Source organism: Monopterus albus, unplaced genomic scaffold, assembly GCF_001952655.1.
Source record: "Monopterus albus unplaced genomic scaffold, M_albus_1.0 scaffold33.1, whole genome shotgun sequence".
Lineage (NCBI taxonomy): Eukaryota > Metazoa > Chordata > Actinopteri > Synbranchiformes > Synbranchidae > Monopterus > Monopterus albus.
The window spans coordinates 602,572-626,039 of NW_018127913.1; the positions used below are offsets into that span (position 1 = coordinate 602,572).

Genomic DNA, 23,468 nt, shown 5'->3' on the forward strand with positions numbered 1-23,468 from the left:
TGCTAATGCCACAGAGGGCTCTTGCACAAGAAACTGGTTCTTTATATTATTTAGAACTACATGAGATGCATGGAAGGGCACACAACATGCTGGCTACTGGGTCTGGTAGCTGTGAAGAGGAGAGCCCAAATGGATAGGGAGGAGCCCACTTTTGAGTTTCTGTGTCTAAAGCAGCAACAAATCAGCATCTGAGGAACATGCACAGTCCAATCACATGTATAACCTTCTCCATTCATCACACACACACACTAATACACACGCTTCTATCTACTTCTATCATTGTGAGGACACTCATTGACGTAATGTATTTCTTAGCCCCTTATTCTAACCTTAACATCAGAACTAACTACCTAACCATAACCTTTACCCTAACCCCAACCTTAAAACCAAGTCTTAACCCTCAAAAAGGTGTTTCACAAAGTGAAGATTGTTAGGTATTTTTTTAGTCAGATAGATATTGGATAGATACTTGCTGTATTAGAACTGTTTAGTGGAGACAGGATGTCTAGTTAGACTGTTAAATGCTTAGTCATTCTCATGAGTTTTTTGCAGGGTGCACATGGTCAAGGATAACTAGATAGAAAAGTTTGACTGTCAGCAGACAGGATGATTATTGTTAGTATTATGATATGTTTAGCCGTAATCTTAATCATAATATCGTCCTAGGCTTAATGTCCGGACATGTCCCTGAATGTCCTGTATGTTCTTAGATACACACCACTTAATCAACACTCACACACATTGATTTTCTCCATGTTTTGACTACTGCTACGGTCAGCTGTAAAGCTGGCATATCAGGTGACGCCACGGTTTGACGTGCCTGTGTAGAATGGGGTTAGCCCAAACCAGATATAATGTACAGGCCTGTTGGGTTCGGGGTCTTTCATTCTTCATCTGCCTGCGCGCAGTATTGGAGGTGGACTGACCGTAGCAGTAGTCAAAACATGGAGAAAATCAATGTGTGTGAGTGTTGATTAAGTGGTGTGTATCTAAGAACATACAGGACATTCAGGGACATGTCCGGACATTAAGCCTAGGACGATATTATGATTAAGATTACGGCTAAACATATCATAATACTAACAATAATCATCCTGTCTGCTGACAGTCAAACTTTTCTATCTAGTTATCCTTGACCATGTGCACCCTGCAAAAAACTCATGAGAATGACTAAGCATTTAACAGCCTACCTAGACATCCTGTCTCCATTAAACATTTCTAATACAGCAAGTATCTATCCAATATCTATCTGACTAAAAAATACCTAACAGGATGAACCAAAATGCCACCACTTTCCAAAAATGTCCTCACTCTGCAGCAAAAAAAAAAAATACTTCTTTGGTCCTCGGTATGTATAGCAAGTACAAGAATACACACACACACACACACACACACAAGGGAGCGAAAACAGAATATGACAGAGTAAACAACAGACACACTTTACAACCAGGGTTGTACTCCACCACTGCCTGAAGCAAGCAGTATCACTGCATCCTATCAAAGACAAAACTAGCCTTTCATTCCCTTGTAATAGTAAGCTCAGACTCTGGCTACCTTTACTTGTGAGTAGGCTAAATGACAAAATTCATTCTGTGGTTCTCTGCCACATGCAGATGAGCTGACAATGACAGTTAAAGGAAAACTAGATGAAATGTAATTAGCTGTATATATCAGTGGGAATACATGTTTGGCAGCTGAGAGCAAAACTGTCATCAATTTTGTGATGAGAATCAAAACTTTAAGGGTTGAGTGGACAAATATCATTTATTGTGCTTATATACATACTTTGTTGTTGTTTTGCTAATAGGGTCTTTTTGAGTGGCTAAAGTCAGCTGAGCTGAGGTCTACTGAAGAATTCATGGTAGAAACTGACCTGGAATCAGTTAAAGAGCAGCTATGCGATCTTAAGGTGAGCTTGTGCACTGAAGTACTGAGACTAGCAAGTGTGTTGATTCTCATGCACTCAGATCAGGTTTCCGAATATGTGTGTTGTATTGTAACATAAAGCATATCAGTCACATTAATAGTGAATTGAATGTGACTTCAAACATGTATCCACAAGCTGTATTCTTTCCTTCAGGAATTTAAGAGGGAACTTTACCAGAAGAAAATCGAGATAGAAAGCCTGAACCATGGCTTTGTATGCCGGCTGTCTCCAGGTTCAGAGCGTCCAGGCTCAGTATCGCCTCTGTGTGATTTCAGACAACGCTGGGACAGCCTGGAGTCAGAGACAGTCAACAGACAGGTGAGAATACACACAAGGATATCATGTAATGTTATCATGGCACTATAATCCACTATGTGCACAATGTCTCAAATCAAGTTATTTGTTTAGTCCAGCATGTAAATAACCTATGTCACACCGCCAAGTTTAGAAATAAAACATGTTGTTCTGAATCCAGCTGTCATCTACAGTATAATGTTGTGTCACCTGAAAGCCTATTAGTCCACTCAATCCACTCATTCTATTTGCAGCATCAGCTGGAATGCGCTCTGCTGGGTCTTGGTCAGTTCCAAAACACACTGGATGAGCTGCACACATGGCTTTCCAGGACTGCTGAACAACTGCAGGGCAGCCTGTCCATCAGCATCGACCTGCAGACCTGTGAAATAGAACTGGCCAAACACAAGGTTTGTGCTGGTCTAATTTTCTGAACTGCCAGACATGGCTAAGACCAGAAAACATTTGGCCATTTGCACCTCCAAGCAGTACACTGTTAATAATACATCGCTAATCCCTGGTGCTTCTTTCTTCTAAAAGGTCTTGCATAATGATGTCATGTCCCATGTTCGCACGATGGAGTCCCTCAATCAGGCAGGCAGGGGGCTGCTGGAGGCTGGGTCTGGGGACAGCCCACATGGTCTGCAGGCTCGACTAGAGCAACTCCACGAAACCTGGGAGTTTGTCCGCTGTGAGACTGAACGTAGGCAGCTGGAGCTAGAGAACAGACTGAGTCAGGTGAAGAGAGAATTATTTTATTTTTGAAAGGTCACGAATAAGGTCACACACAATAATTACTTTATATGTGATACCCTGTTAAACAATGTATTAGACTGCACCATTTATTCAGCTATACTTTAGTGTTTCATTATCAGTGTATCCTGGCGCCCTCTTCTGGTTATTACAAAGATGAACATACCAGTGTGTAGAGGCAAGTCCAAATTTCATCCATCCATCCATCCATTTTCTATACCGCTTAATCCAAAACGGGGTCACGGGGGGCTGGAGCCAATCCCAACCAGCTGTGGGCGAGAGGCAGGGTACACCCTGGACAGGTCACCAGTCCATCGCAGGGCTAACACACAGACGAACAACCACTCACACACACAAGCACTCCTACGGGCAATTTAGAGACACCAATCAACCAGAGCTGCATGTCTTTGGACTGTGGGAGGAAGCCGGAGCACCCGGAGAGAACCCACACAAGCACGGGGAGAACATGCAAACTCCGCACAGAAAGGCCCAAATTTCATGCTTTGTCTTAAAGGAGGCAAAGGTTAAAGTGAAATAATAATTTAAGCCATATCTTATATATCTGCTTATAAAGTTACATTATAATAACCAAATTATGTTTCACCATTTGGCAGTTATTGTTACACTTAATGTTGCATGATTGAACTTTTGGCATAACTTAAGTTAAGAGCTTTGCATTAGTTGTATTGTGTATATTGCAGGTCCAAGATGTTACAATGGAAATTCAGGACCTGCTGCAGTGGCTGGAGAACACAGACCTGAGACTGTCCTCCTCCAAGACCATGTGGGGGATGCCAGACTCTGCCAGTGAACGGCTCAGTGCCCACCTGGTGAGACAAATGATTCTATCAACTCTAAAGAGACACAGAGGACTAAAAAATGCCACCCAGTGCAAAAACATTTCTTCCCTAACAAACTGATGTTCGTCTCACCCATGACAGGAGTTGTGCAATGAGATGGAGTCGAAGCTCCACACCTACACAGATGTGAGGAATGCCATCCACAGGATGCTAGAGAGCAGCAACCTCGTGCGGGGATCAAACACAGAACACAGCCTGTCTATTCTTGAACAGAAATGGGTTTCTGTTTACGGCAAAGTCCAGGAGCGAAAGGTTATTTAACTTTACATAATCAAGTATTACCTCGCTGTCTTGATATCTCATTTGTTTTTAGTACCATTTTGTTTTTATCATGAATACAAATGCATGATTATATTATAGTGTAACACTTGTCCCGCAGGCTAAGCTGACAGAGGGACTGAGTCTGGCCAAGGAATTTCACAGTAACGTCCAGGAACTTCTCACTAAGATGAGCAAATGTGAAGAGTCTCTTGGACTTCTTCCTGCTCCTAGTTTTGTTCTGGACACAGTTTGTACTCAGCTGCAGGACCACAGAGTAGGTTGTTTTATCCCTGCTGTAGTTTTCTGTTTGCCTGCTTCAGTTCCAGAGTTACATACAATATGTACAATAAGTATTTCTTTTGGATTCATGAAATGCTTACATTTGTACAGATACTGGTGAATGAGGTTAATGGTTACAGTGAGAAGAAGGCCACAGTGGAGAACACAGGCTGTAGACTAAGTGAACTGAGCAGGAAGGAGGACTGTGATGTCATTCATAACCTAATCATGACCGTCCAGGACCGCTTCAAAAGGTTACAGCAACGTACTTCAGAAAGAGGCCGGGTGCTGGAGGAGGTCAGAAAGAGTGCTAAACAGGTATATCACTATATCAACTCCAGTATAAATGAACTATATTCACCATTATCTCCAACTATGCATGTACTTGCAGTGTGACTTGTGCCACAGCTTTTGTATAACATGTCTTTATTTCTCATATTTCAGTTTAATGAATCTTGGTGCTTGTTAGTGGACTGGATGGCTGAAGTAGAACAGACATTAGACACACACAAAGAGCTTGCTGTGTCGCACGAGGAGATTAAACAACAACTGACTGAACAGAAGGTACAGTAGGCATCAGAATGAACATAAATAGGTTAAATACTATGTGTTTGCCTTTACTGATCCCTTATATCATAATTAGGAATTCCAGAAACTGCTGAGGTCAAAGAGACCTATGTACGAGGCCACACTGAAGAGTGGCCGCAGCCTGCATGAACGAGCTCACACCAGCCAAGATCGACAACATCTGGAAAACTTACTGGCTGAACTTAAAGACACGTGGGACACCATCAGTGGCAAGTCTATGGAGAGGTGCAGTATACACACATGTGCACCCAAATGTCTACAAACTGATAAAAGAGAATATCAAATGTAAACATTTTTTTGTTTTTTTTGTCTGTCAGACAGCACAAGTTGGAGGAAGCACTGCTGTTCTCAGGCAGATTCACTGATGCTCTCCAGGCACTGAATGACTGGTTGTACAGAGCAGGGCCCCAACTAGCTGAGGATGTTCCTGTTGGTGGAGACAAAGACATAGTCAACAACCTGATAGACAAACACAAGGTACAACACCTGCCATGCAAATTAAAGTTGTGCTAATAATGTACACCTCACCGGACATGACGCTTCTGCATACGTGCCACATTGTATTTCCAACAGGGACACAGGATTTGTGATAATTTATGTAGAATTTTTTTTTTTAAATAACTGGTGAACTCACTCTCACAATAGAGGCTGCAGTGCAGCCTCCACAGAGATCTCATTTGCTTATAGTAATAATACTTCTGTCTACAGAGGTACATTTTCTCATCATTGATTAATACTAAATTACTGTGGGTTGCCTTTCAAATATTATATTTTTGCGGCAGCTTCTTCACAGTGCTGTTCTGTAGGTTAAAAGCATGTTCTCAGCTATTTCTTTCTCTCAGGCGTTCCAAAAGGAGCTGGGCAAGCGAGCTGGATGCATTAGGACCCTGAAGCGCTCTGTGAGGGATCTGACCAGGAGCAGCACAGCTGATGCTCACTGGCTGCAGGAGCAGATGGGTGAACTGGAGGGCCGCTGGGAGGCTGTGTGCAAACTGTCAGTCAGCAAGCAAGACAGGCTGGAAGCTGCACTTCAGCAGGTGATTTTCCAGCTAAATGTGTATATTCTGAAATGTCCAGTTAGGGTGAATTTTGGACTAAAGTTGTCACTAAGCCAAATACTGTGGCTTGAAATTTCATCATTTCCTCCCCAATTGCAGATATTCACTTTTCTCACTAATTTTATTTTTGTTCAGGTGAAAAAGCCTAATTGGTCATGTGGAAACACATTCATAGTACAAGGGATGACAGTTAGGAAGAGCTCATAAGGGCTAACATGTACTGTAAATAGAGCCTTCCCCAATTCTTATCTATCTTTGTTCTTGTCAGGCTGAGACGTTCGATGGCCTTGTCCACTCTTTCATGGAGCGGCTCTCTGAGAATGAGAGGATACTGAAATATGGAGTGATACCAGAGGAGGAGGAAAGTTTGCTTGCTTTCCACAAACAACATGAGGTACACACATGAAATACTATAAGGAAATTCATTTTTCCCTGTCTTATCCTGAGGTTAGAGGTCAGGGTCTGCTACAAAACAACAAGTGGGTGCTGATAAGGATTCAGTGGAAGGCTCAAGGGCAGTTAAACAAGGCATTGCTTGAATCTATTTCACCCACGTGAAGGGCAAGCACTATGAGAATCAAGTGACTCAGCTGTTTAGCCAAAGGCTGCTTAACAAATATACAGTATGTAAATAGTTACATAGTTGTATGTCAAAAATAAATTAATATAGGTTTTCAAATTATTCCAAGCTAGTGGTTAGTGCCATGTGTGTGTTAATGGATAAAACACTGAAAAGTCCTTTTCTCTGCTCTCCATAGGAGTCGCTGAGTGCCTTGCGGGCTCAGGCGGTGGAGCTGGAGAACATCCAGTGTCTGGGTGAGGAGATCCTGGCTTCCTGTCACCCAGACTCCATAATCACCCTCAAATCTTGGATCAGTGTCACTAAGACCCGCTATGAGGAGGTGAGTGTGCCTGAGAGATAAATAAGAGCACATTTGGTTTCTTCTAGGTATTAAATAGTTGTTAAAAATGAAACTGTTCACAAATGCTAGGAACACATGTATCCAGTACCTCTATGTATTCATATACTGAAATACATTGTCATAATCAGAAGGCATCCAGATGTGACTGACACAATTTCCCTCCTGGTCTCTGTTTTCCAAATCAGGTTCAGACATGGGCTCAGCAGCAGGGACATAAGATCCAGGCGAGCTTGGCAGAGCTGGAGACAGAGAGAGAGGAAGTCCACAGGCTTCTGGACTGGATCTCCTCAGCAGAGGAAACCCTCATCCTCAGAGACCAAGAGCCTCTGCCTCAGACTACACAGCAGAACCAAGAACTTATTGAGCAGCACAGGGTACAAATTTATCTTTCCTGTGAACTGCCAAAAATACTTTGTTCCATGTTTTCTGGACAAATTCATAATCTCCACTCAAATACAGTGGTCAGTGATTGTCCCTTTCTGCAGGTGTTCATGGAGGAGTTGAATAAAAAGCTCCCAGAGGTTGAACACGCGACAAAATCCTGCAAACACAAGAGCATATCCAAACAGCAAGTTTCCCCCCGCAAACGGCCACTCACAAGTAAGAACAGTGCAGTTTACATTCTGTTAAAATAGACAATTTTGATCAGTTCTTGTATTATGAGCTCTGACAGCTTGATGACTATCTCCCAGCTAATGATGTGTGAAGCAGATATCACTTGACTGAGCTGATTGCAGACACCCTTGTTTCTGTTTCCCCATGCAGAGAGGAGGAGTACTCTGAAGCTGCAGCCTGCTGTACCTGTTCCCCTGGAGCACCTCGACCCCCAGACTCCACAGCTCAGTGAGCTGGTCAGTCAGTGGCAGAAACTTTGGCTCCTGGCGGTAGCGAGACAAAACCATCTGGAACAACACCAGAAAACACTCAAAGAGGTTATCACTGAAAAGTACTTAACAGGTTTTGCTGTCATTATCAGCAGGCAAAAACGACTGAATAGTCTTTTTAATTGTAGATTAGAAAATTAGCTCTATGAATCTTATTGAGGTGATGTTCTGACATTTTACATATCTGCACAGATGGAAGCATTTGCAAACTTCGACTTCAATATTTGGCGAAAGCGTTACATTCAGTGGATTAGTCATTTGAAGTCAAGGATCTTAGACGTGTTCCGCAGCATCGACCGGGACCAGGATGGACGCATTAGCCAGAAGGAGTTCGTCGATTATGTCCTGGCCTCCAGTAAGATCTGCTCGCTGTGAATCACCTATGTATCACTTTTTCATGATGCCTGAAATACCTTTATAAGCTCATTGAAACTTGTTTACTTCATGACATATGCCATATATGTAATTAAGTTAATGTTTACAGTCTTCTTGGTCTTACACCTCACTCTTATAGAATTTCCCACCAACTCTCTGGAGATGAATGCTGTGGCGAGTATCTTTGACATGAACAATGATGGCTTTATAGATTACTATGAGTTTGTGAGTGCACTCCACCCCAGCAGGGACCCCTACAGGAAAGCACTGGATGCAGATCAAATCAATGAAGAGGTAAGAGCAGTGTGTGTATAAGGAAACAGTGGGAACCATTCACATAGTGTGTTCACTGTGACACACTGTTTTGCCTTTTTTAGGTGAGCCGACAAGTATCACAGTGCAGCTGTCCCAAGAGGTTTCAAGTGGAGCAAATAAGTGCTAATAGATACAGAGTGAGTATTTTTTATACACACAAAAAAAGAAGTTTCTTCTGCCATGCAGGTAAACTAACATTTTGAGTTTGTGTTTTGTGATATAATTTGAAACATGTACATTATTTGCTTGCTGCAGTTTGGTGATTCCCAACAGCTGCGGATGGTTCGTATCCTGCGTAGCACGTTGATGGTCAGAGTGGGAGGGGGCTGGACTGCCCTCGATGAGTTTCTGGTTAAGAATGACCCCTGCAGAGGTCGGTGCACATCTCCAAAGTTCCAAACATTCCTTCAAACTGTACTGTTCAGCACCTAGCAGGAATCAAAGTGATACATGCTTGCACCAAAAATTCAGCCATTAATATCATGAATATATTACTGGTCTCAGGTGAAAGTTTTTCTAACACCAGATAAATGTGTTATGTACAACAGACCATCCAGCTTAGATCGTAGATTCTGTTTGTTCTGTGATGTCACACTAACCTATAGCATATTCTTAACTAACGTTATTTGTTGGTTTTATTTTATCTCTTTGCATTTTTACACCATCAAACTCCTGTAGCACATGCATCTATTGTACATGTCAGCATGTTCCACCGCTGCAATATAAGTTTTAACCTCCTAGTGATTTGTCCATTATAAAGCTCACCATTTACAGATTAGTACTGGCAACCACATGTTGGTAATTTATACATACTGCATCTGTGTTGTTAATATAAACTACACATTTTTGTACAGTATTCTCTTCAACCCATCTGCTGTGTCACCAACAGTTAAAGGTCGAACCAACCTGAAGATCAAAGAGAAGTACTTATCTCCTACAGGAAGCACCTCCAAGGGTTTGACTGTCAGCAGGTCCAACTCAAGCCTCAGCCTCTACAGCAGTGCCTCAGCCCCCACCAGCCCCTTGACACGCAAGGCTGTAAGGCTCATGTTATAACTGGCCACAGCAACATCCAGTTTTTAAAATCAGTTTATCTAGGTGCTACAGGTGGCAAAATATCATGACTGCACTAGTTCTGTGTCTGTAACCACAGACCATCTTTGAGAAGATTTGTAATCTTTACTGTGCTGCACTGTTTCTCACAATGTATGTTGAGTCAGCATATTTGTACATGTATACAGTTCATATAAGTGACAAGGAAGACACATCTTCAATTTCATCAATTTCCACTTTTCTAACTGTGAAATTCAACTTTGTGTTTGCTTAACTATTCAAAATGTGGAATCTTATCGTGTATGCTGAATTTATACTTTAAATTGAGTTTTCTTTAATATGTTTTTGATGAGCACTTTCCATAAGCACTTTGAGATAGTTCACCACTGAGCTATTGTACTCTAATTAGATTTAACGTCTTATTTCAGGCATTACTTCGCAGAAGTTTCTCAGGTGACCGGTGCATCCGTCCCAGGAGCTCCATCGCTGCTTTGGGATCTGATCTACAGTTTGTTACAACAGGGGAGGACAGCTCTCCTTCACCACCAGGTTAGACAATCAGTCTATTATTTTTAAGGAAAACTGCAGAATTACAATTTTCACTGGCCACACACACATGCATTAACCGCCCCCTGTCTCTTTTCATTCTTTTGCACCCTGTAGATGAAACAGAGAGATTACCCACATGAATACCTCTGCCTCTGAGAGCCATGTGTGTGCTGCAGTGCTGAACCCAAACACAGCCTCAGGGCCTTGAAGCAGTGATAAGCAGAAGCAAAGTGGGGGAGTGGCCAAAAAAAAAAAAAAACAGAGCATCAGTCACATTTAAAAAACAGACACTGATGGGGAAGTAAAGAGGTGATGCTAAAGGGTCTTTAGATTTTAGAAATCTCTGAAGCTTGTGTGTGGAGGATGAGGATGTCAGTCTGATACAAAAATACTTTTTTGCCTTCTTTTGCATTTCATACAGTAGCATCTTATTATGAAGAGAGTAGGAACTGAAAGGTTCTGCATGGATATGACTTGCATGATAGCCTTGCTTAAATCAGCTTATTTTTTCCAGCTTGTTCTTCTTTTGTGGTTGTAAAGAAGAGTAAAGTCAGACACTACCAGAACCTGAGAGTAATGCTCTGTCACAAGCAGTAATGTGATGTGATTAGTGGCATACAGCTAGAATACAGCTGTATCTGGTATGTGGAGGGGTTGCACTGTTTGAGTGAGCATCCAAAAACACATATACCAAAACCATAACTATGTGAAGGGTAGAGTATGCTGTCCTTCAAATGTGTGGTATTATTTTTTTGTTTATATTTCATTCCATGATGATACCATTGTTGGCAGGGCCACACCGTTTTTTTTAGCCATTTTTGACACCATGCCAAGTACAGTAATTATGTATTTTTATTGTTCTTTATTGAAAGGATGTTTTAAACACTGGAGACTGTGTAATGAGCAGTGCACTGAAGTACAACAGGTCATTGTTGATATGTAGAGATTTTTTTCTCAGGATTGGTTTTGCTCTGGATGTATGGATTTCTATGGAACATTACTGTGAAAAAGTAGATACTGTATGTCGTTTTTTTATAACACTGTACTTCCAACAAAGTTCCCTCTAGCACATTTTTTTTTCATAAAAATGCACTTTTCTGTGTCCAAATTCTGTAGATAGGCTGTTTTGCTAAGTAGGAGATTTGGCAGTTGTCATGATATAGAGAAATACTGACATAATAGAAGTGAAGATTTTTTACATTTCTGTTTCATGAATGTACAGTACTGTATGTTTTTTCCCCTCTGATCTCCAGTTCACCCAGAAATTCATACAACTGTCTTAATTTTATTACTCTCCTCTCTAAGGCGTTTAGGTTAAGGTTTTTCTTCCAAAATAAGAACATGCATTATTTTAGCAAAAATAGCGAAACACATTTATCCTGAGAGCAAAGCAACTGCAGCTTCACCATCATTCTACTACACAGGCTTTCAGTGTTGTCCTGTGCCCCGGCTTTTACTTTGGATTTATTATAGAGCATTAAATATTTGCCAATATGTTATCAACAATGTAAAGTTACTGCATTTCTTTGTAGAAAATCTACCTGAGGTTGAAGACAATAGCTTGAATATCGAATTGGTCTATGCAGTTGTCAGGAGACTTTTTTTTTTAAGTCAAATTTGTTTTTATATGAGAAAGTAACTTTTCCACTTGGCCTAAATGTGTTGATGTTTGGAGAAGGTTGACAATTTACTGTACTATTGCTATTCTATTGCTATGCACCCTGATCTTTCTGTACTGTAAAATTTCTATACCCAGCACTCATTCTGATGTCTAATTTAGGGAAACTGTAGATGAATGTCATTAATAATTTCATGTCCTCTTGTATAAAAATACATTTTGTAATAAAAATGAAAATATTTGCCAAGCCCATTAATAGTATACAATGCCGCATTCATGTGCTGTTTTGACTGAAATCAAACACTATGGATGAGTTGATGACAGTGTAAAGATTAGAATCTAAAAGATCAAAGTTTGATGACATTATGTTTCCAGAAGATGTAATTAAATGAGTTCTGTTAATATAAAGTTGAATGTGTCATGTTAGACATTACGGTACAAGCGTTCATATGAAGCTGAAAGAATGCATCACCTGTCCCCATGACAACAGAATGAGGATAAAGGTTAGATGTACATGCCTTTTGTTATTGTCTGTAATGATACATCCTCAATGGGAGAAACTGTATCAGGAGACCTCCAGCTCAGGCTGCCCTCCTGCTGATGTTTAACAAATGAATCTTTCACACACACTTGCAAGGGACATGCAGTACCAACAACACAGACATAGTTGTTGAAACACAGGGCCCCAGCAGATTTGAGAAAGAAAGCAGATTATTGTACTTACTACACAAGCAGTCTTCATGGCTCCAGGACACAGGAGTACCCTACACAGTCCTAAGGTTTTATCAAAATAACACTATCCTGTGACTGGATAGCAGCATCTTTGGCTCACAATAATAATAATAATAATAATAATTAGCTTCATAACACTGTCATTAGACAGCAAAGAATTTTGTTGTAATTATTCAGGAAGGGAAGATGTAGTGCCTGAACCAATCAGGACAAAGGGCGGTGCAAGAGCTCTTGAGTGAAGTTAGTGCTCAACAGGGGTCATTCACTTGTGCTGGAATTTGTGCTGAACAAAAGCCAACCTGACCTTGACTAAGCATCCATCCATTATCTATAGTGCTTATCCCAACAAGGGTCGCAGATGACCCTTGACTAAACACCCACTCAAAGCTGTTCAAAGTCATCTTATGGTTGGCTAAGCTGTACCTTCATGTTCATGTACCAGATTCAGTCCTTTCCTGTCATCTACTGTTACCCCAGTGCTCCCTTTCACCTCTCACCCTCTCTCTCCTTTCTTTCCTGCCCTATTTCATTGTGTTCCCTTCCTCCACCCACCCCTGCCTCTGAAGACTTTGGTTCCCAAACAGAACCCTAGGCTCAGCCCTCAGCAGTCACATGACACAAAGCCCAGACTTCCAGACTGGTAAAGTACAAGGCACTTAGTTCAATGTGCAAGCATGCTTTACAGACAGAAACATCAGGAGGCCATTGTGATGTTCGACATCTGAGCAGAATAACCATTGGCACACACACACACACACACATCACCAGCACGAGCAGGTAGGTGTAACTGTAAATGATGAATTGATGTTATTTTAAAAGTTCTGATAATTCATGGTGTTATGTGCTTGGTTGTGTAATGTTATAATGAGGGGAAAATGTCTCATGGTAATGATCTGGTTTATTAAATGTGCATTTGTGTATGTGCAACTCTGCCACATGCTGTAGTATATTTTTAATGCTACTCTACAATAGTATAGTGTAGGATGAAAGGGGCATTATGACATTTTAATGCATTTTAACCATAGTACTTTATCTTGCATGATTTGATTTTATTTACATACTGCGCTGTAGTAGTCTGCTGTATAACATGATTATTCCTGCACTTGTCAACCTGGTTCAGGCAGTTCTCTTATATGCAGCTGGCAACCTTGATAAAAGGTTTGACTGTCTATGTTCTCACAGTTTCATTTCAGATTGCAGAAGGGCATCTTTGTTTATTTTAATGTTTTAGATATGTGTTGTCTCCATAAGTCAGTTTAGTTTAACATAGATAGGAAATGTTTGTTCAAAATGTCTATTTTGACCTGATGATTGTGCTAGATGAAAATGTAAAAGATCATCAAGGTTCTTACAATTCAAACCGAAGGGGATGTGAATGACAAGACAAGACAAGACAAGACAAGACATTTGTCAGTCTACATAGACAGTGACTGACAAATGAGCAGTACTAGCACAATGGGAGAAACCAGAGTCAAATCCCTTGTGTATTGAACAAACGTATCCAATAAAGCTGATTCTGGTTCCATCCATCGGTGGTGGAAGAGGTAATCAGATCCGTTATGCAAGTAAAAGCAATACCACAGTGTAAAAATACTGTGTAATAAATCAGAATGTTACTTAAGTAAAACTACAAAAGTATTAGCATCAAAACATACTTAAAGTACTAAAAATAAACCTACTCCTCATGCAAAATGCCACATTTCACATTCCTGTATGTAATATTGTTATTGTATTTTAATTGCTGATGCATTATTGTGTGCATCACATTTAATGTTGCAAATGGTAAAGGGGAGATAGTTTTTAATTAGCATATATGCATTTAATTTGAATTACTGCTGGATAGCTTGTGAATTTCCCACCAGGGATCAATAAAATCTTACTGTATTTTTTGTATTAATCTGGTTCTAAAAAGTAACTAGTAACTGAAGTAATTAAATAAATATAGTGGAGTAAAACGTTCAATATTTGCCTGTAAAATGCAGTAAAGTCAAATTATGAAGTAAAGTCTGATTCCTGGTGGCTTCTTGGTTTTCACTTCTTGCTACTGTGGACTTTAGTAACCAAATCATACTGTCCTACAGAGATGGCAGTAGGGCCTTCAGAAGCTGTTAAGGGAAATAGCTTTTCCTTAATCTTGACCTAATGACATGCTTGAGAATACCACTGAGATCTGTGCCAAATGTTCTTGACAGACGGGTCTTTACGGATGAGTTACCTTACTGTATACACACCACATAAGACTGACAAGCTAGAACTGCAAAGTAAATGCAACAAGCTGGCTTATGCAGAAGACCAGCTGGTACAGAGAGAGCCCCGTGAGGCTCAGCAGACCAGAAATCAACTCAGGCTGGGAGAGCATAACGGGGGGGGGGTTCAGTGTTAACACTTTCTAACATATAGGTAAATTCAACTCTAGTGGTAATGACGTTATAAACAGTGTCCTACTTCTTACTCACACTGCAGCCTGTGCGTTTAAAAGAAGGCAGACCTCAACGTACAGTAGCATGTTGGGTAGGAAACAAAGAGGAGGAGCTATTCCAAATGAGACCTCCCCCTTTCACCCCCACCCCTCCTATTGCTGAGCTCCCAAGCACAAAGAGGCAGCACATGGCTGACTGATTTTGAAACCACCCTCCAATAGAAACTGAAGTGTTATGGAGGCAGAGGACACATGCGCTTGTGCAGTCCCGCCCCTGTCATGTGCAGCAGAGATACGGAAGTGGAATCAGTGTTGCCAACTTGGCGACTTTCCAAATCCTCTTAGCGACTTTTTTTGTCAAAAGCGACTAGCGACAAATCTAACGACTTTTTCTGGTGTAACTGGAGACTTTTCTGGTGTTTTGGAGACTGACGTGAAAGCACGTATCACTCTGCATTTACTGTCCTCAACGTGCAGCAGGTGCCTCCGTGAGCCCCTCCTCCGTCCGAAAACTTTCACAGTAGCCTCGCGCAGCAGTTCCAGCTGCAGTCAGAGCAGAGACCCACTCCGCCCCGCGGCAAGACTACTAACGAATCGCGCATGCGCAAAGCCGCCGCTGAGCCCGGATAAAAGAGGAGGGTGAATTGATTAAATTTGATATTCTAGCATTTACCAATACAGGACAAAATAGATTTATGTAATGTGGGTCTAGACAAAGTATTAAAGTCATGAAGTTATTTTGAGAAGTGATGGCCTATTTCAATGGCAAAATAAAAAACAAGCAAACCAAGAATCAACAGAAGAAAGCGATGACGCCATTTAGCGACTTTGACAGCCAATAGCTACTTTCCTTACTGAGGAGTTAGCAACACTGAGTGGGTACTGCGTGTGTAAGATGCAAAGGGAGAGAGGGGGGATATACATACACACTACCCGCTGACATAATATAAAAACATTCTGATCACAATGGTCAAAGGATCACAGGTAAAATTAACATTACACGCTCAAGTATCTTGCACCTCCAAACTGCACGCAGGCAGATGTAAGATGAAAGACCCTGAACCCACCAGGCCTATACATTATATCCCCTCGGTTGGGCTAGCCCCATACTAGTGAAAAAATCAACTGGACTAGATTTCTAGGTCGAAGACATTTCACCTCTCATCCAAGAGGCTTCATCAGTTCTGACTGACTGGTGTTGAGCCGGAGATATTTATCCCCCTCGGTGGTGTTTCAGTCCAGTATCTCCGGCTCAACTCTTGTGACCGGTGTTCTGTCAGATTTTGCTACCCATCAAGACGTGCTACCCACCGTTCACAAAGTGTTTAGGGTTAGGGGGATGGATTGGGGCGGGGTTAGTCAGTCCATAGATTTTGCAACAAGGTAGTATATCTCGACAAGGTAGCAAAATCTGACAGAACACCGGCACCGTTGCAATAAAACCTGGTCTTGTTCCTGTTTGATCCTTACAGCCTACACATGTCTCCTATATTCTTAAAGACAAGTGAACTGGTTAAAACAAAAGGAAATTATAAAGCATGTGATACTAAAATAAACATGTAGATATATTTGCTAATGCAGATTTTAATATTGATTATAGAAGGCTAAGCATTTCATATAATGTTGATAAATGTTGATAATATTTAGCCAAAACAATAAGACCTTATACCCTCACAACTCTTCTTGCAGACAGTCTCAGTCTGCATCTGCACAACCTCCTGTTGTTCTGAGTCTGCACTTAGACACACAGCATTTCTAGTGCACAGGTCAAGCCATTATAAAGGTCAAGCAGATTAAACAATCTTTTAAACAGTTTTGCAAATACATAACATAGCACTATATTATTTTATCAAGAATTTCTTTCTACAAAAGTAGCTAATCACTTTGACTCAAATACTGTATTTAAGTGCAATTTTGAGGTATCTGTATTTTACTTGAATATTTTCATCTTGTTCTACTTAATAGTTTTACTTCATGACATTTTAGAGACAAAAATTATACTTTTTACTCCACTACATTGACCTATGAAATGTGGGTGTTTTAACATATCCATAATACATCGGGGGGCGACTGTGGTTCAGTGGGTAGAGCAGTCGTCTCCCAACCGGAGGGTTGGGGGCTTGAATATTGGTGCCCTCTGCCTGCAGTCGAAGTGTCCATGGGCAAGACACTGAACCCTCAAGTTGGTCTCGATGGTTTGAGCCATTATTTGAGTTGGTGCCGCAGATGGCTGCCTCAGTTCTGTACTGCAAACAAATTCCTTGTGTGTAACATAAAATAAAGGTAATTATCCTTATAATTTGGTTAGATGAAACTGAAAAGATCATATCACAGTTATGGTAAAATAACAGACTGAAATTTCATTTTTAAATATGTTTTTATGCCAAAATGTATTCTATAGATTGTTCATGTTCTAATAAAAAGAAGGTCTGTGTTGTGTTTGTATTTCAGATTTTGTATATCGACATCTTCTCACTCCTGTATCCATCATGTCACTCCTGACTCACATACTGGCGTGCCTGTTTGGAATGGGCTCCTGGGTGGCCATTAATGGGATGTGGGTGGAGCTTCCCCTGATTGTAACAGCGATCCCAGAGGGCTGGTACTTGCCCTCCTACCTGACAGTCCTCATCCAGATGGCCAACATAGGCCCTCTCTTCATCACCCTGATGCATCGCTTCCGCCCAGGGGTGTTGGATGAGCGTCCTGTCATCTACTGTATTGTGGGGTTGGGGGTCATTGCTACGTCTTTGCTGGCTTTCTTCTGGAGGCACAGGGTGACAGTAGGGGGCTCTCTGCACAGTGTGCCCCTGCTGGTATTAAGCTTCCTGCTCTCTGTAGTAGACTGCACCTCCTCTGTTACCTTTCTGCCTTTCATGATGCGGCTACGTCCACAGTACCTCACGACATACTTTGTAGGTGAAGGTCTCAGTGGGCTGGTGCCTGCACTGGTGGCTCTGATACAAGGTGTTGGTGTAGCGCACTGTCAGAATGCTACATTGGCAGGTGCAGCCAACAACACAGCTGATAATTCCACTATGGTTGCCAGTCCAGAGCTAAAAGCTGTCTACCAGCCAGCTAAATTCTCTGCCCAAGTCTTCTTTGTGTTTCTCAGTGCTATGATGGCCGTGTGCCTGGTAGCTTTCATCCTACTTAACCATCACCCAGCTGTGGCTCGAGAGAGGAAGAATGACTTGTACTTCAGTGGTGATCTGGTCCCTGAGAAGAGAGAGCAAGGCCTGTCTTTGCATGAGCAGACACCAGAGCAGAAGCCAATGATCAGTCCTCAGGAGTCAAGTGGCAGAGAACCCAGGAGCGCTTTTGGGAGGGGAACATACAGCAATCTTGAGGTGGTGTTCATCTTTGTTGTGCTGGCTTGGGTTAATGCTCTGACCAATGCAGTGCTGCCCTCGGTGCAGTCCTACTCCTGTCTGCCTTATGGGAACCAGGCCTACCATCTAGCTGCCACTATGGCAGCCCCAGTCGCTTGCTTCATTGCCATGTTTATGCCTTTTAGGTAAGAATGATCATGGAGTCACATCTTTACTCAAAGGCCCATTATAGGCTACATAAAACGGTTTTTAGACTCTTCCTATAATATATAAAAAAAAAACTATAGTAAAAGAGAGTGAGTACTGAGTGAATTTAAACTGTCATATTTGTGTCTTTTATGAAGTGTAAGAGACATTTCTCAACCTTTTTTTCCAGGTCACCCAGCCTCATGGGTTGCTTGACAATGTTTGGGACTGGATTTGGAGCCTACATAATGGCCATGGCTGCTCTGAGTCCCTGCCCCCTTTTGGTCCATAGTGCATATGGAACTGTAGTCATAGTAAGACTTTCTTCTAGTGAACTGGGACATAAAGCTGTTTTCTTTAGATTGTACTACATAATTTGGATCACATGTTCTGTGTTGTAAACCGATGCTAGACCTTACAAAGGAATGAAAGTGCACCCCATTTATTGTGCCTATGTCCAGATTTCTCATGATTTGGGAGTGTAATGTGATTGTCAGCCTTAAGAATTAAGTCACAAACTCAGTCCTGTCTGATTTGATGGAGACCATACTTTCAGACCATGTCTGTACAATATTTATGAACACTCCTCTAGTTCCCCTGAAGGAGTCTTTTACTGTCCTAGAGATAATGATTCACCTTAAGCAGGATTACATTGCGTTGTCACCCTGTATCTGCTAGCACTGGGCTTTGTCACCAATAAGAACTGAATAAACACCATATTTCTATGTAACTGCTATAGTGTCAGTGGGCTTACACATCCTTTCAAAATAAAGATTTTTAGCACAAAAATCAGCTTTTAAAAAAGTAGGAAATATATAATATGTCTCATCCTTTGGTCTTTTGGCCTAACATTTGAGTTTGTTCCCTTATAAGTCTATATATTTTTTCCTTCTCTGTTGTTGATGGCTGTTGTTTTGTGAAATACAGTTAAAAATCTAGTTACAATAGAAGATGTTTAAAGCACAAACTATTTATTCAGATGTATAATATTCAACTTTATCTCTTCTACAGGTGCTGGTCTGGATCCTGTTTGTACTGTCTCTGTCCTACGTCAAGGTCATCATTGGGTTGATTCTGAGGGACGAGGGCTACAGTGCCCTGGTGTGGTGTGGAGCAGTAGTGCAGCTGGGTTCCATGGTTGGTGCTATATCCATGTTCCCGTTGGCCAGTAACTCTAGTCTGTTCAGATCAGGTGATCCTTGCAACACAACATGTCCAATGTAGACAATAAACCTGTTTAAGTTAGACACTTCTATATAAAACGCTAAAATGCAAACTGTACTTTTATTGGCAGTGAACTTATTGTGGTTACATATTCCAACTTGTTGAACGAGAACAAGATGATACATGTGTATTGTATGCTTTGTGCAGATATCTGTATTTATTGACTTATGGTGTGAGTTTTACAGGGAGCTGAAAGAATGTCTACATTGTCAGTGTCTCAGATCACACAAGACCACTAAATAGTGCACGTCTGTCTCAATCCACAGGTCAAAGCCTTTTTACTTGAATTGTTAAAACAATGTGAAAGTATTAGTGACAGATGTTGCTTTTACAAGAACCTTCTGGTTTTAAATGTGCCTTAATTAATATTGGCCTGTAAAATGTATGCTCTGTTTTCTTTGGATGAACATAGTTGTTTAACATGTTACTTGCTTTGCATATGGTACTGGAGTGGAAAACTGTTGAACAATACCAAATAAAACATTTGCTTTCTAAATAAGTGCCTTGCACTGCAGACCATCTTAAACATTCCCTTAAGCAAATCCAGATGGAGCAGGGTCAGTGACAGATATGGCAGGAGGGGGAGACATCTATTTTTCAGCCAGACGTTACAGGCAGTGTGTTCTGGAAAAGTGAAGTGAAAAAGAACATTTTGTGCACCAAAGACAAAAATACCATCCCACCCACATACTCCTGTGCAGTCAACTAGTGTTTTCACAGGAGTGCAAGGTACTTTTTAAAATATCACTTAATAAATAATATATTTAAAATTATTATATTTTACTTTTTTTATTTTTATAATTTTTCACACCACACAGAATAGGACAAGTGCATATTAATTCAGAATGAAACAGAGATTATATGAAAAAGTAAAGGAAAAAGACAAATAAGAAAGAGATTAAAGAAACAAACAATTCATCCCTCCACACAGTCCTTTCCTCTCTTCGTCCTGCTACAGTCTGTAATACCTCATATGACAATTTGTAACATAATAATTTATCATAGATATTGTCTTTCTTTTGTACCCATTAATAATGTTTCTCAATTGTTTCTCAACCCTTAATCAAAGAAGATTTTTTTTGGTCCTGATAATAAATGCACACTTTCTTGCTATAGTTTATATGATGAACTGCTGAAAAATGCAAGAAATTGAGAAATTGAGATGGAGCGGGCTCACAGAGTTGGGAAACCTTCTGATCGGGGACCGAGGGCGGTGATGGTAAAGTTGATGAAAGAGAAAGATAAGGCACACATACTGCAACAAGCAAAGAAGCTTAAAGGATCTAATATTTTTATAAATGAAGATTACACCGAGTCTGTGAGGAAGAGAAGAATGGTAAATGGACTGTATTTATATAGCGCTTTCTCACAGTGTGTTGCACTGGCCAAAGCGCTTTACAGGAGATCATACACCATTCACCCATTCACACACACCGATGACGAGAGGCTGCCGCACACTGGCGCCAGTCGAACCACTGGGAGCAATTTGGGGTTCAGTGTCTTGCTCAGGGACACTTAGGCATGCGGGGAGACCGGGAGTCGAACCACCAACTTGCTGGTTGGAAGACGACTGCCCTACCTCGTAAGCCACAGCCACCCCCAGTTTTTTTTATATTATTGGACCAGTGTCAGTAGTAGGTTCAAGTTCAGTGAATACTACTTTAAACTTGAAATAATAACTTGAAATAAAGTTAATAAATAAGTAAAGTACACAATACAGCAAGAAGAAAATATTTGTCTCATTCACTGAACTTGAACCTACTACTGACACTGGTCCAATAATATAAAAAAAACTAAACAATAAACATATATTTATGTACAAAAACACAGAGTGTTTGGAAAAATGGGTAAGATGCACGTGGTCATTCTTCCTCTCCACTGTGTTGAGTGTCTACCTCTGCTGCAGAAGAAGGGAGTTGATGCTGAGGTTAAGGGAGGCCAGGGCGAGGGGAGACATCGCGTTCCTGTGGTATGACTTACTAGTGACCCGACCTCGGAACCAGAATCCAGGACCTATGACCAGCACGCCGAGGACCAGTATGCCGAGACAAGAAGAGTATGAAGGGGTCGCTGGACCCTCAGTTGTATGAAGAAACACGCAGGTATATTGATATCCGTCACTATAAATAATAATACAATCGAAAGGAACATGAGTTCTATGTTTCTGAAGCCCATAGTTGAAAAGGAAATTATAGAGATGGTGAATAAATGTGGTAACAAAACATCTAGTGATAGTGATGGTATCACTATGACAACTGTTAAATGGGTAATTGAGGGGATATGCAAACCATTAACCCATATTTTTAACGTGTCGTTTCAACTTGGGCAGTTCCCCAATAATATGAAAATAGCAAAGGTCATTCCACTGTACAAAGCTGGTGATAAGCACAACTTCACAAATTATAGACCGGTTTCTCTGTTGTCTCAATTTTCAAAAATTCTGGAAAAACTCTTTAATAACAGATTAGATACATTTATTGATAGACATAAAATCCTCTCTGATTGTCAGTATGGTTTTAGGTCGAACCGATCTAAAAACTTGGGAAATACATACAGAAGCTCACTTCAACCATTGTATATATTACAAAAAAAGAGCGATAAGAACTATGGGGTATAGGATTTGGACCAATGTAGCTTTCATACAGTCTAAATTGTTAAAATGTTAGTGGGATATAAGACTGCAGTGTTTATGTATAAAGCCAGGAACAATTTATTACCTGGTGGAATTCAAAAACTATTTAATGAAAGGGAAGGGGGATACAATTTAAGGGGTCAGTTAAATTTAAAAATTCATGCTATACGTACAACCAAAAAAAGATTCTGTATTTCCATAAGTGGGGTAAAACTATGGAATAATTTAAGTGTAGACATAAAAAAATAGTAATAGAATTGATGAGTTTAAACATAAATATAAAGGTATGTGTCAATCAAGATATATGCAAGAACAGGCTCAATGATTAATTAGATGGAACATTGTGGGTGTGGTGTATGAATGTTAACACTTTGTAATAATTCTTTAGTATATTACTTGTGTGGTGTAGAAGAGAATTATTTATGTAGAGATACTGCTTGCAAACCAATGATGGTAAGATGATGTCATGGGGTAGGACTGGATAAGTCTGACTTCTTCCTACTCCATTCAAGCATGTACTAGGTATAAGCACATTGATGTTGGATTAGCATTTATTGGATATGTGTAAAATTATGTGTGTTGATATATCAACCGTCTTTACATGCTTGAAAGAATAAATAAATCAAATAAATCAATGCATTACTATTTGCAGCCTGCACATCTTTTAAACCAACAGTAGATGTCACTGTATGATTAAAAGTTCATCCCAGGAAACTGAAGTTGAAGCTGCCGTCAAACATCAAGGTTCAGGGTAAAGATGAAGAAAAATAAAGTGAAAAGGTCAAAACTTCAGCAACACTTGCTGTGTATTGAACAACTTTATTGCAAGACCAAATTGCAATGAAACTTCAAGATTCAAACATAGCTATAGTTTTGATCTGTAGGCTTAATGTATAAACAAATAAATTCAGATTTGTCACATTATCTGAGAGAAAAAGAAAATAATTATAATTTCTTTTGATCTATCCTGTCTGATCCAGTCTTACAGTCATATATGCGGTATATAATGTATATGTATATAGTTTTTGAACATTGACGTATTGCTTTGCCTTGGTTTAGGTGAAAGGCTGCTACATCTCTCTTTATGGGGTATTTCCTCAGGTCACTGAAGTCATGTGTGCATCATATCATCCTCACACTGAATCAACACGTGTCTTATGTAGCTATACACACACACACACATCTCAGCATTATGAGGACATCTTG

The 23,468-nt window shown here is 40.5% G+C and overlaps 2 protein-coding genes across 5 annotated transcripts in view; both read left to right on the top strand.

Moving 5' to 3' along the window:
- Window positions 1-10,378, top strand: part of LOC109958524 (plectin-like) — a 151,140-nt gene extending 140,762 nt beyond the window's left edge. Inside the window, exons 52-75 of the mRNA XM_020597238.1 lie at window positions 1,808-1,909; window positions 2,081-2,245; window positions 2,476-2,631; window positions 2,762-2,959; window positions 3,676-3,804; window positions 3,916-4,086; window positions 4,214-4,369; window positions 4,486-4,692; window positions 4,819-4,938; window positions 5,018-5,187; window positions 5,280-5,439; window positions 5,805-5,999; window positions 6,289-6,414; window positions 6,779-6,922; window positions 7,129-7,317; window positions 7,429-7,543; window positions 7,709-7,875; window positions 8,020-8,182; window positions 8,342-8,496; window positions 8,580-8,654; window positions 8,773-8,890; window positions 9,407-9,555; window positions 9,999-10,119; window positions 10,234-10,378. Of these exons, the coding sequence (XP_020452894.1) occupies window positions 1,808-1,909; window positions 2,081-2,245; window positions 2,476-2,631; window positions 2,762-2,959; window positions 3,676-3,804; window positions 3,916-4,086; window positions 4,214-4,369; window positions 4,486-4,692; window positions 4,819-4,938; window positions 5,018-5,187; window positions 5,280-5,439; window positions 5,805-5,999; window positions 6,289-6,414; window positions 6,779-6,922; window positions 7,129-7,317; window positions 7,429-7,543; window positions 7,709-7,875; window positions 8,020-8,182; window positions 8,342-8,496; window positions 8,580-8,654; window positions 8,773-8,890; window positions 9,407-9,555; window positions 9,999-10,119; window positions 10,234-10,259 (3,477 nt within the window). The 3' untranslated portion in view covers window positions 10,260-10,378. The remainder of the gene's footprint in view (window positions 1-1,807; window positions 1,910-2,080; window positions 2,246-2,475; window positions 2,632-2,761; window positions 2,960-3,675; window positions 3,805-3,915; window positions 4,087-4,213; window positions 4,370-4,485; window positions 4,693-4,818; window positions 4,939-5,017; window positions 5,188-5,279; window positions 5,440-5,804; window positions 6,000-6,288; window positions 6,415-6,778; window positions 6,923-7,128; window positions 7,318-7,428; window positions 7,544-7,708; window positions 7,876-8,019; window positions 8,183-8,341; window positions 8,497-8,579; window positions 8,655-8,772; window positions 8,891-9,406; window positions 9,556-9,998; window positions 10,120-10,233) is intronic.
- A 2,698-nt stretch (window positions 10,379-13,076) lies between these two features.
- On the top strand, window positions 13,077-20,310 carry LOC109958550 (riboflavin transporter 2-like). Of its 4 annotated transcripts, none has more exons than XM_020597267.1 (4): window positions 13,077-13,246; window positions 17,316-18,405; window positions 18,597-18,720; window positions 19,418-20,310. In XM_020597267.1, the coding sequence occupies exons 2-4, from the start codon at window positions 17,378-17,380 to the stop codon at window positions 19,628-19,630; spliced, it is 1,365 nt and encodes a 454-aa protein (XP_020452923.1). In that variant the 5' UTR covers window positions 13,077-13,246; window positions 17,316-17,377; the 3' UTR covers window positions 19,631-20,310. The 4 variants fall into 4 exon arrangements, with proteins under 4 accessions (XP_020452923.1, XP_020452921.1, XP_020452924.1 ...); XM_020597265.1 differs by having other exon boundaries at window positions 13,078-13,246; window positions 17,340-18,405; XM_020597268.1 differs by lacking the exon at window positions 13,077-13,246 and adding an exon at window positions 14,844-15,527 and having other exon boundaries at window positions 17,340-18,405.
- The last annotated feature ends 3,158 nt before the right edge of the window (window positions 20,311-23,468 follow it).

Bases quoted from the DNA above. Each gene is read 5' to 3' on its own strand.
- LOC109958550 (XM_020597267.1), top strand. From the start codon at position 17,378: ATGTCACTCCTGACTCACATACTGGCGTGCCTGTTTGGAATGGGCTCC. The intron at 18,406-18,596 runs GTAAGAATGATC...CTTTTTTTCCAG, and splicing joins GCCATGTTTATGCCTTTTAG to GTCACCCAGCCTCATGGGTT. The intron at 18,721-19,417 runs GTAAGACTTTCT...TCTCTTCTACAG, and splicing joins CATATGGAACTGTAGTCATA to GTGCTGGTCTGGATCCTGTT.